We start from the raw sequence: 12,649 nt of genomic DNA on the forward strand, positions 1-12,649 counted from the left end.
TAAAAGAGTTACAGTATTTAGTTTTTAGAAGATTTCTGATGTGTGTAATTGTATCGTAGCACAAGTTTATCTATAAGGATCATCTGCAGATATAGTTTTATTAATTATTATGTAAAATTAGTATCAATAATAAGAATTATAATAATTATATAATAATAATAATAATAAATTATCATGAACAAAACATAAATAGGTACTGTATGTGATTAATAATAATTTAAGAAAATTACAGTTCAAATTAAAATTTATTTTCATATGTTAAACATTTATAAATTTGTTTTTCAGAGACAAAAAGTTATGAGAATTGCACCAAATTCTATTTTTCATTATTAAATTAAATTATTTAATATAACGTTAAAAAAGGATAGCCAAACAGGATTGTTGACCTCACTAAATCTTGAAATATTTGCCATTTTGTATATGTATAAGTCAAATTACTAGTGATAATGAAAACTCTCTTAAGTTGCTCTTTTAACCATCATCACTGTCTTCTTGAGACTCTCTAGATTCTTGAAATGATACCAAAATATGCCAGTATAAGCAGAAGTAGATCCTGGTGTAAGATAAAGCCCATTCAGGTTTGAATAAGCACAGTACTTGTACCACCAAGCACCTTTGTTATTGTCAGCAGCACAGTGTATACCACCAACCTTATCATTGTCTCTATCATATGTTGAAAATTGTAGACCATTGCTGTATGCCAAAGAATCACCTAAACAAACCAAATATTACATCATACATGGTACATAATTAGATACAACATGGATTTGTATTACATGTCGAAAATCCAAATTAAGGTATGTTGAATTTCCTGGGCTGTAAGCTTGTTTAAACCATTTAATTCCAGTCAATGTTCTTATCATTTAACTCAGTATTATATTCAGTTATTATATAAAGTGATAAATGCAACCATAAAAAAGCGCACAGTGTGTGTTAGTCTATTTCTATTGCAAGGCAGAAAGGTGTAGCTGACCTACAAAGAAAAATAATAATGTTACTTCTTAGTTTACTTGAAATGGGTTTTTAGTGTAAAAATTGATTGAATGTACTAACCTGCAGTTCCTGTGTATCCACTGATTGTCAAATCATAGTTAAAATCCTCAGTATCAATACGAAAGTGAGAATATCTTGCAAACTTCATTACATTCAAGTGATCTGTCAACTCTACTAATAGCTCAAAATTTCCATCAAATGTTATACGGTTGATCTTTTCGTTACCAAGCCAGAACTCTGAGTGGACATTTCCAAAACCCTTGTAGTTGGCCCAATTGCGGTAGAAATCTTCCGAACCATCCTCTCTTCGTTGTATCACCTGGAAAACAAAGAAACAGCAGTGGACAATTTATCTTGTGAACTTTATCAAAACTATAGTTGAATAGTTAAGTATTATAGATGAAAAGAAAAGAAATCTTTGCATTTTTTCATTGCTTATTAATATAGCTTACTGTCCATCCGCCATCTTTCCTCATGTCACAGTAGACCATAAACTTTGGTCCTCTATCATTTGGCTCTATCACATAATCACCACTTTGAGCAGAAGGATCATTTTCCAAAATGTCTCCACAATCTCTCATAAAACACTGATCTAAATAATATACAAAATGTTATCCAAATTTTTTAAACTAAAAATATTAGTTGGTACTTTTATGCTTTGGCCAACTTTGTACTCCTTAATTTTGTTTATTTTCTTCCTAATTGTTTAGTAGTATCATTTAATTTAAATAAATTATACAAGATAGTCTCTTTACTAGGTCCATTAAAGTGCTTTAAACATTTACAAAAAATTGTAAGATTTAATTTAATTAGGTTTATAGGACAGCTACAAAAATTGTCCACTAGATGACACATTTTAAGATACATTTCTGCTCTTCTGACGCGTTTCTTACCAGCTGTATAGAGTCATTCTACTTACTTCTTGAAGGGCATTTAAAATCGTCATCAGCAGCAGCAGCCATCACCACAACCAACATACAGCCAATTACTAACATTCTGCACTCCATTCTGTATCACACTTGAATGCTCCTCACACAATATAACTGACAACAGAAAAGCAAGAACAAATGTTAAATCACATCTTATTTCATAAATTCATGAGGTAGTTGATGGGAATTTTCCTTTATTTTCTATCATAATTTGATAAAACACAAAATTGTATTTTTTAGAAAGTTAGGCATATTTTTGCAGACTGAATACTCAAAAGCTTTATTTGTCCATTATCATATAAAATAATAATAGAAATTCTTCTTAAAGATTGGTAAATATATATTAGTACAATTAAAAACAGATATATATAAAATATAAACAAACAATTAAAAAATAGAATACACACACATTATTGCACAGATACAATCTAGAAGTAAAAAAATACGATAAAAAGCTTAAAAAGTTGTAGTTTAAAAAGTAGATACAATTTAGAAGTTAAAAGTTAAAATACGATAAATGCATAAAACTCTTAAAATTATTAAAAATGTTATTGTTTTTAGTAATCAGGATGAGAATCAAAATGTGAACGATAAAAATATTAATATTTGTTTTTAATACTGATTTTAACCACAAGTTTTAGAAAGTCACAAAATATTCCAGTGTATCTTTCGCATTTTAGAATTTTAAGTTGTCTTAGACTTAATTAATGTACCAATAGAAATGTAATACTTACAACTGTATGTTCAATGTTCTCTACACTTCAGCTGAAAGATGAATCTATCTGACAATGCAATGTTGGAACACCTCTCTTTTATGGAGATTGTTTGGGGAACAACCCAGATGTTTTCTAACCAAATCTATTCAACTAAAAGGTTTATTTATGTAATCTAAATGTTACAAATTACATTATACTGAACAATATTTGAATATCGTATAAGTTTGTTTGAATATTTTTGATAATTTGTTTAGCTAATTGATTCGTGAATGAGATGAAACTCTTTTTGTGAAAACATAAGACAGGATCGGGTTTTCCTAACTACTAATTGGTTCGTGATTGAGATGAAACAATTAGTAATTTGCTATTTTTTAAGACAGAAGTGGATATTTGTGGTTTTTTAATTTTTATTTGTAGTAGCTAACTGGTTCGTGAATGAGATTAAACACTTTAGTAATAGGTTTTTTGTGAACAGGAGGATAAGCTATGTAACTACTACAGTCTCTTTCTACAAGTCTCTGTCACCACAGTTGTCCATATTAGTTAACAGATATGCATTTTCTTGGTAGTAGTATTATGTGTATAGATTGTTTAATTCTAATAGTTTTCACGCTGCTGCTCTAGCCCGCTACATCACAAGAGATGACTAATTTATAAGCTGAAAGCAAGCAGCAGTTATAGTACTAGAGGCTGACGTTTTTGCTAATTTGTAAACTCAACTATAATTTATAGATCCAGCTGCTGGACCCAAAAAACTATGGGAAAAGAGGGTCTATGAGGGCTCACGGTTGAACGATTTTGGATTCTCGCCCTTTGATTGGTTGACGCAAATCAACAGACCAAAGAATTTTCTCACTTGGCAAAGAATATATATCACTCTTTGCTTGAAGTTACGTTGTCTCTAGAGGGTATTCAGTTGCATGCCTTGAGGTCACACACACACAGCACATTAAAGTTCAAAATTGACCATTTTTAAATGGGCATAATGTGATTCATAATTAAAGAACTGTCTTTGATTTGTATGTATTTTTGGGATTAAAGGACATCCTTTTAATAATTAATCATAAATATATCTGAAGAAAGAACAATGATTAATTTTAAAATGTCGAGCAGCGTTTTTTGTAAGAAGTATTTCTTGTTTAAAGTAGATCCAACATTAATGTTGATGTCATTTACAAGTTTGGTTTGATTTTTTATATTTTTCTACATTCATTAGATAACATCAGATCGCACACGTTACTCCTTTATTATAGATGAGGATGTACATTTGAGTTTCCTTATTGAACTCCTGTCAGGTCTATACACATATATGACAGCCTTGACTTTGTTTTATTGATTTACTTACTTTAATATTGATGGGCATTGGCGAAGCAATTTTCTGCATAGAGGGCAGCATAACTAAAATCATTTCATTTTTCATTTATTTATTCGACCAAAACACAGATACAGAACAGAAACAGAGCACAATGGTCAGGGCCAACTAAAGCAAAACAATTACTATAACTCAAAGAGTCAGTTGCCTCTTAAAAAACATCGAAATACAAAAAATATTTCACCAAGAAAAACATTTGTACAAACTTATAAAAAAGTATCTTAAGACTCGGAATGAGTATAAGGGATCGGTACATAAAAATTGGAAAATCATGATAATCAAGAAGACAACAAATTGTTTGGATATTCGGGTCGTTTTCTTATTTATTTATTGATCAACTATTGGTATTGTGGATAATAAATGACCAACACAACTGTTGCATAAAGAAAGACAATGTTGTGTAAAGGCAGGCATACACAGTCATACATTTGTCTGTCATACACATCATACAATGTATGATCAGACAAAGTCTGATCATACATTGTCACATACACACACATACATTTGTCTGTCATACATGACTATGCATAGTAACAAAATGGCAGACAATAGTCAACATCTGGCTGCTTGTGGGCTCATAATTTCTTTAATTTTACGAAAACAAAGAAAACAAAGACGGCGGAAACGCAACGTATGGGTGCGGACATGGATTGCCAGGAGGCAACATTTAGGCGCTTACCATACTTTAGTTAAAGAATTGTGCTTAGAAAATCAAAACGATTTTAAAAACTTCCTGCGCATGGATAAGGCCACCTTTGATGAGCTTGCAAATTTAGTGGCTCCATTGATAAGCAAGCAAAATACTACGATGAGAGAGGCAATTCATCACAAGGAAAGATTAGCTGTTACTCTAAGATTCTTGGCAACCGGTTAGTTATTTTTTTCGTTGAATCACTTTATATAAATTAACTAATTGATTACTAGGCCTAGTAAGTACTACTACTTGAGTTCTAGGCCTAGCCTATATAGACTAGTAAAAGTCAATACAATCAATGCCAACATTGCACTCAATATTTATTAATCAATTGATTATGATATATATTACATTTGCAATATAATTTATCTTTACCAATACTACTTTAAACTACAATATATTATATTACCAGTCGATAATCACCAGGGATCATTATAATCTGACATTTTTTTAGATTTTAGTTAATTTTATAGTATATTTATTATGTTTTAAAGTATATTAAAGAATAAATTTGTACAGTGGAATATTTATTTTCTCAAGCATGAAAATTACTCAAATGTTGCCCACATTGGTACTGGATTGAAACTTTGTCATTAATAAAGGTTGTAAAACTGTTTTTCTTATAGGAGATTCATATAAAAGTTTGGAGTATACATACAGAATTCCTGCCCAGACAATTGGTAAAATTGTTCCGGAAACATGCAAGGCTATTTATGAAGTTTTAGCAGACAAGTATCTTAAGGTGAGATATATATTGATTGATTGATTAAAAATTTATTTAAAAAATGTCCATAGTAAGTGAATCATTTTGAGCTTCAAACAAAAGACAAATTTATTTTGTGTTTTGTGATTAATTTTAGTTTCGGATCTTTAATCGCTTTCAGTTCATCTACAATGTAATTTGCATAATTTATATCTGGATCATCTTTTGCAGCCGGTTTGTTTGTAGCCATATCCAAGCAAGTGATGGCCTTTTCCAGAAGCTTCTGCTCATCAACCTCACTTTTTTTGTTTAATTTTGATTTTTTAAGGGGTCGCTTTGTAGAGAATGATGTTTCTGCAATATCAATATTTTCTTTATCTTCTGTTGCTGATTCTTCCTCCATGTCCTCAAGCATACAATCAGCATCTTCAAGTGGTGTCTAAAAAATAGATATTATTATATGAGTTAAAATATTTGATTCATGGCTATAAAGTTTTACTTCATTAATCTTGCAGGTCCCAAATACAGAAGATGAGTGGCAAAAGATAAGTCATGAGTTTGCGACGCGATGGAATTTTGATAATTGCATTGGGGCTTTGGATGGCAAGCATGTTGTAGTATCTGCGCCGAATAATAGTGGTTCTTACTATTTCAACTACAAGAACAGCTTCAGCATTGTTTTACTTGCATTGGTAGATGCAGATTATAAGTTTTCTTATATTGATGTTGGGTGCAATGGTCGAGTTTCTGATGGGGGTGTGTACAAAAATTCAACGCTTTCAGATGCTTTAGATAAAAATCTGCTGAATATCCCTGAAGCCAGACCTCTCTTTGAAGATGGTATATCTATGCCATATGTTGTGGTTGCAGACGAAGCATTCCCATTAAAGAAGTACCTGATGAAACCCTACAGCTCAAGAGGCCTTACTGAAGAAAAGCGGATATTCAATTATCGCTTGAGCAGGGCACGAAGAATTGTGGAGAATGCTTTTGGAATTCTGTGTAATCGTTTCAGAATCTTTCTCAAGCCAGTTAATCTACAACCAGAATCTGTTGAGAAGATTGTGCTGGCAGCCTGTGCGCTTCACAACCTCCTCAGGGGTCAAAGTGCTAATAGAAACGTTTATACACCATATGGCTATACAGATGTGGAGGACAGGATAACGCATGAGGTGCATGAAGGGCAATGGCGACAGGAGCCTAAAGCAGGGGAAATGATACCTTTGGCTCCACAGGGTAGCAACTTTTACAGCAACGATGCCAAAGATGTCAGAGACAGATTCTGCAATTACTTCAACTCAGAGGGTCAGATACCATGGCAGTGGCAAATGATATAGATGCTTTATGTGTGGCGACATTAGGCTATAATTTTAAGATAAACGGATCCTGTTATATATTACTCAATAGCTTACCTCCATATTACAAATTGTTTTTCTTGAGGACAGGCTATCGTTTAAAAAAACAAGCCTATCCATAAATCTCCACCGACTTTTGTATCTCTCACTGGTCCCACTACCACTCTTTCTTACCCTCTCTTTCATTCTTTCTCGTCTATATTGGCTTCTTATATTGTTCCATTTTCGTTTAATTAGGTCCACTAAAATTTAAAAACAATTTATATAATTTTGATGATGTCAAATACTGTAAGTGTAAATAAGTAATGATTTAATATTACTTAAATAACAATGATTTTTTATGATTTCAATACTTTAAACTGAATATGCAATGAATACATTATTACATTGTATGTAGACTTATTGTTAAATACTGTATGAATTGCATTTAGTAATACAGTACTAGAGTTTTTTTTTAATATTACAGTATAAATATTTTGGCAAAACATTAGAAGAAAAATAAAGATATTGCCTATACAAATAGTAAAAATACTAGTTTGTTTTGTAAAATTTGTTTTTTACTTCTCCTATAATTTACTAACTAAGCTAGGCCTAGCCTAGGCCTAGTCTTGGCCTACTAGCCTACTACTAGTAGTAGGCCTTTTCTACCTTTAACTAGGCCCTAGTAGAGGCCTAGCTAGACCATATATTATTAAATACTATTATTATGATGATTTATGGATGACATGATATTTAAATTATAGCCTAATAGGCCTAGCTAGCCTAGGCCTAAGGCTAGTTTAGTTGTAGGCTAGGCCTATAGCCTAGATAGGCCTCCTAGGCCTAGTAAACATTTAAAAAAAAGATCTAGGCCTAGGCCTAGCCTAGGCCTAGGGCCTAGCCTAGGCCTAATTTGAACCACCATGGTCTAGGCTAGGCCTACTGATTTTTATAAAAATAATATTGGCTGAATTGGGTAAGGACAATAAGCATTTTGGCCAAGGCTAGGATAGCCTTACACTTAGGTTTCGTTTGCTTTTAAGTGGACTGAAGCACTTCTGACAGGCTTTTAAATTGAGTTCTAGCCTATATGCCCTAGGCTAGGCCTAGGCCTAGCCTAGTAGGCCTATAGTATAGCCTAGCCTAGGCCTAGCTTTAATCATACCTTCTGATTCCAACCGTTCAGCAATTTTACTGTAGGTTGCCGTCTTGAGAGTTTTATTGTGATAATCATGGGATTTAACATCCCATAAACATGGATTCTCTTCAAAGAGATCAATTAAATTGTCAGTGTCAATAAAATCCTCGCGCTCAACCATCTTGATCTTGCAAAAATAAAATAATAGTCTGTCAAAATCTCTGTGCTCTGATTGGTCAATAGTTAAAATTGTCTTCAGACATTCATAATACATGTATTATGAGTAGAGCATTGTTCTACTCTCATCAGACACTGACAGACACATAAAATGGCAATCAGACAAAGTCTGATTTAGGCATACACGATCAGATTTTGTCTGATCATACATTGTATGATGTGTATGACAGACAAATGTATGACTGTGTATGCCTGCCTTAAGGTTTAATTGCTCCAAGATCATTGATCAAATGGCAGACATATACAGTAGAAGGATTTACAAATACAAATAAACATAAATCAAGACAAATTTAAAACCATTTTTAGCAAAACTTTATTATAAGTGAAAATATATAATCAGTGTAATTACAAAAATATTTACAAATTTTCAATTATACAAATGACGAATTTTAAACAATTTATTACAAAAATGTACAACTATTTGATGATACCAACCTAACTGCTTCAGAATGACCACAAACAGGTCATGGTATACTTATTTATTATTTAAATTATATAAAAGATCAGGTTTGCTTGACCATACCGTTTTCATTATGCACCATTCTACTACGAGCCTATCACATAAAAAATTCTTTTGCGTGTGGCAGCTGCACATGAATGATCGAGTAGCGTGGCATGAAAACAAAAGGTTGTCGTTAGTGGTATGACAAGTATCTAAGCTTAACTTTCTATAAAATGACAATATCGTGGTACAGGTTGCCAGCAACCTTAGGCTTGGTTCGCACTAGAGATGCAACGCAAGTGATTTGACCAATCATAAGCAATTATTCAAACTGTAACTTGTCATTGGTCAACTTGCTGGAGTTGTTTACGTCATTGCATTGTGTCTCTAGTAGGAGCCATGATTAACAAGCTTTAAGGGAATCAGTTACTGTTACTAGTTGATACTGTTACCAGTTAATACAGTTACCAGTTAATACTGTTACCAGTTAATACTGTTACCAGTTAATACTGTTACCAGTTAATACCGTTACTATTTTAAAATACTTTGGATGAAAATCACTTACTGTACATAGTCATAATCTTAGTACACTGTACTGTACATCAGTATCAATATATAACATTTCAGTTTGGATTAAAAATGGCTTAATTATATTAAGCACAATCATTGATTGAAACATCAAACTATTCAATCATCAAATTACTATTTAAATGTTCAATTCAAAAATTTATGAAATGAATAGTTTGCACAAATTGAGCAATTAAAATTTTGTGTCATAAAATACATTTCACAATTTAACATGTAATAAACACCAAACAGTTTGATAAATTGTATGTAACTATTACTACGCAAATTAAAAAAGCTCAGAGACGGCGTAGATTGTTTTTGCTATTCTTACTTCCGACACCGCTACCTTTCTTGATTGTCCGCTTCGGACTAACTTTACATTTTCCGCTATGGAAGTTGATTTGGCAAGAGACGCAGAAGTCAAACATACATGAACGCCGTTTACAATTGCCTCGTTGTCTATTCATACTCAGTTTAGCTGGGGAGCAGCACCGTGGACATTTTAATAATACTTCATCAGACAGCAACCCAGAAGCGGCCTAAAGAAAAAATAAACACATTTCTTTAAATATTCTACTTATACCAACTGTTTAAATCTAACGATATATTTCCATGCGAGGGTTAAAACTTAAATGGTGGGTAAAACACAGTACTTATTCTTTCTAAAACAATAACATTTTCTTCTATAATATTAACAGTAACGATTGTCTTAAGAAAAGGTGCCCAATGTAAGCAAAACTTTTATTATGGGATCAAAGAAACTAATACTCTGTATATAAGATAGATACTGTAAGACCAGAGCAGTATTGAAATATTAAATATTTACACGATGGTGCATTAATTGATAAAACAAAGGCGAGGCAAGCCATTATGATTCAGTATTTCAAAATTTATTTGTTGGAGTATTATATCATACTTAAAGTAGCGCAATTTATAGTCAGTTAAGTCTTTGGCTTATGATGATTTCCAGAAAAATGAGCTTTGCATATTGCCTAATGAAGTTGGTTACATACCTTTGTGAACATGTTATGCTTGGACGATGACCGACAGGACGATGACTGACTGGACGATGGTGTTTTAAGAGGTGAGTGATACTCTTGAACTGTTTTTAATGGTATGTTCATTGAAGTTGTTAATTTTGTATTTCTCCTGTAATTTTCCTAAAAGAAAAAAATTGAATTCATATTAAAATTGGTAAAACATAATTGCGTTTAAATTCAGAAAGACCAAAAGATGATGTGAATCGTTAAGTAATGTATAAGTTTTTTTACGTACCTTATTTCTTTGAGAGATTACCGATTGTTTCATAATATCTTGAATTAACTTGGAATCTTCACTGAATTCTTTCCATGAACTACAAACACACGAAAAACTGAAAACAGAAAACAAATTATCAACGAGTGTTAATTATTTATTGACCTGGTAGGGTCAACAAAGTGTGTTGATTACTAGATGCTGCATTATGGGAGATCTTCATACTGGCTTGATGATGTTGGGTCGTTGAAAAGCTTTTAGCTTATGGGACCCATCACATTCTCCTGCTGGCCGACGTAATAGAAAATTGTGTATCGTTAAAGATGTATTGTCCCTCAAAAATTAAGATTAATTAAATCAGACTTTGAATATGTTATTTTGTAGTTTTAATCAAGTTAATCACTTCAATAGAAAAACAAATGAAAAAAATCAGGTTTTCACTTATAAAATGACAAAATAAATGGTAAAATTCAACCAAAAATCCATTGGCTGGCAGCCAATTTGACCATTTTTTGCTTTAAATTACATTTTTTCAGGTAAATACATTTTTTTTTCGATCCAATTTTTTGTCAAAGTGGTTAACTATTATGTTACATTAAAATGGAATATTCAAAATTTTTTTTAAATTATTTTTTCAGGGGGACAATACATCTTTAAGTAATGTATTTGAACAAATGGTTGTTGGGAAAAGAATGAAATTATAAATGAGTAAAAACAAATTTGCAAGGAATGTTGGTCAAATGTCAAATATATAAACAGTAAAATAAAAAATAAAAAGAACTTAAAATTAAGATATTTCTAGAAAATGTTAACTGTATTTTGTTTTTATTTGAGAAATAAATTTATTGATTGATTGATTAAATTCATAATAATATTTTTGTTTCATTTAAATTCAAGCTATACTGGTGTTTACCTTTGAATATCCTCAGAGCTTAGGTAAGACACGATTTGGTCAACTATATTAGGTTCCACATTTAACAATTCTGATATAACGTCCAAATGTCTTAACCCCATTTTCTTGCCAATTAAAAAAGTACTGTCTAGTGAAGAAGAAATATATCCGCTATCAACTAGAAATTTGTCCAGCGAACTCTGATCAAACGAAGATAAACGTTTGACAAGCGATAATGGTGGTTCTTGCGTTTGATCAAGTCCGTCATCACTTGATTTTATTTCTTTTTTATAGTTTTCTAGACGGGATTCATCATTATTTTCTGGTTCATTAAATAGATTTTTGGCAAGGTCTTTTATGTTGATTTCTGAGTTGATAAGTCCATCAATATTGATTTCTTTTGACTGTATAGGGGTCAACCAGTCATCTGACATCCAAGGTTTTGAGTCCGTCTCCTGAAGTAACGAGTTCACGGAATGATGGTGGAATGCCCACGGTGTACTCGTTAAAATTGGTGATTCGCCGTGCATTTGCTTCGTGCATTCAAAATGAAATGGTGACGTTAATCCTAAAATGTTTGAGTTTTGTCTTTCTGGTGTAGATGTCCGACTTAGCGGCCATGTTTGAGAGCGTTTTGACATGTTTCTGACTGAAGATTGCTTTCGTGATCGCTTCGTACAAGAAGCAAATGCCTCTGCCATATTGGTGCACTTTATTGAATTATTATATAGGCCTACTGAAAAAGAAAAAAAAAATTAATACTAAAATAAAATACCAACAATATATTATTTGTTGTACACTATGCTGTATGGATAGTGAAATATTATCTTGTACAGGTCTAGGCCCCGGCTAGAGTAGGCAAAACAAAAATTATTTAAAAAAATGTTCTTACACAGCACCAGCTCCACTAAAGTAGCTAGGCCTAATTACTAAACAAAAAGAGTAGGCCTAAGTGATACCTTATAATTACTTGATTTATAAATATATTAACAACTAATTTTCAGAATTAGAGACCAAATATTATTTGCTTGGCAAGGCTAAAAATTGGCGCCGCAACACGACCCCTTCCGCCCGGTTATATCGATTGGATCGATCAGTACACAAACTGATCAGAACAACAGAGAGGGCCTTCCACAAACTGGCATTTTTGTTCCAGCAATACTAAAATAAAAATGCCTGAGAAATTGTTAAAAAATGAGATAATATATTAAATTAATTATATAGTGTACCTTAAAAATTATATTATATAAATATAGTCGTAGTGGTTCTTATAATATAGCGAATAGTTAAACAAAACATGTGTTACTAACGTATCTGTCCGTCGTGTAAAACACCACAACCTTCCCTCTTGGCGCTCAGTTTTCTTTGATTTGAAAGT

At 32.1% G+C, this 12,649-nt stretch overlaps 1 protein-coding gene across 3 annotated transcripts; it reads right to left on the reverse strand.

Annotated features, from left to right (window-relative positions):
• Nucleotides 1–9,169: 9,169 nt before the first annotated feature.
• LOC144840227 (F-box only protein 43-like) lies at nucleotides 9,170–12,622 on the reverse strand. Of its 3 annotated transcripts, none has more exons than XM_078695967.1 (5): nucleotides 12,582–12,622; nucleotides 11,293–12,004; nucleotides 10,401–10,497; nucleotides 10,139–10,285; nucleotides 9,170–9,664 (listed from the first exon to the last, which is right to left on the reverse strand). In XM_078695967.1, exons 2-5 carry the CDS (start codon nucleotides 11,970–11,972, stop codon nucleotides 9,422–9,424), a joined length of 1,167 nt encoding a protein of 388 aa, XP_078552093.1. In that variant the 5' UTR covers nucleotides 11,973–12,004; nucleotides 12,582–12,622; the 3' UTR covers nucleotides 9,170–9,421. The 3 variants fall into 3 exon arrangements, with proteins under 3 accessions (XP_078552093.1, XP_078552092.1, XP_078552094.1); XM_078695966.1 differs by having other exon boundaries at nucleotides 11,293–12,007; nucleotides 12,501–12,617; XM_078695968.1 differs by having other exon boundaries at nucleotides 11,293–12,007; nucleotides 12,582–12,613.
• Between the last annotated feature and the right edge of the window lie 27 nt (nucleotides 12,623–12,649).

This window comes from Antedon bifida, chromosome 4 (genome assembly GCF_963402885.1).
Source record: "Antedon bifida chromosome 4, ecAntBifi1.1, whole genome shotgun sequence".
Taxonomy (NCBI): domain Eukaryota; kingdom Metazoa; phylum Echinodermata; class Crinoidea; order Comatulida; family Antedonidae; genus Antedon; species Antedon bifida.

Coding starts and splice junctions, on each gene's coding strand:
- LOC144840227 (XM_078695967.1), bottom strand. CDS start 11,972: ATGGCAGAGGCATTTGCTTCTTGTACGAAGCGATCACGAAAGCAATCT. Junction 10,286..10,400: donor TAATCTCTCAAAGAAATAAG/GTACGTAAAAAA, acceptor TTTTTCTTTTAG/GAAAATTACAGGAGAAATAC. Junction 9,665..10,138: donor AGCATAACATGTTCACAAAG/GTATGTAACCAA, acceptor TTTTTTCTTTAG/GCCGCTTCTGGGTTGCTGTC.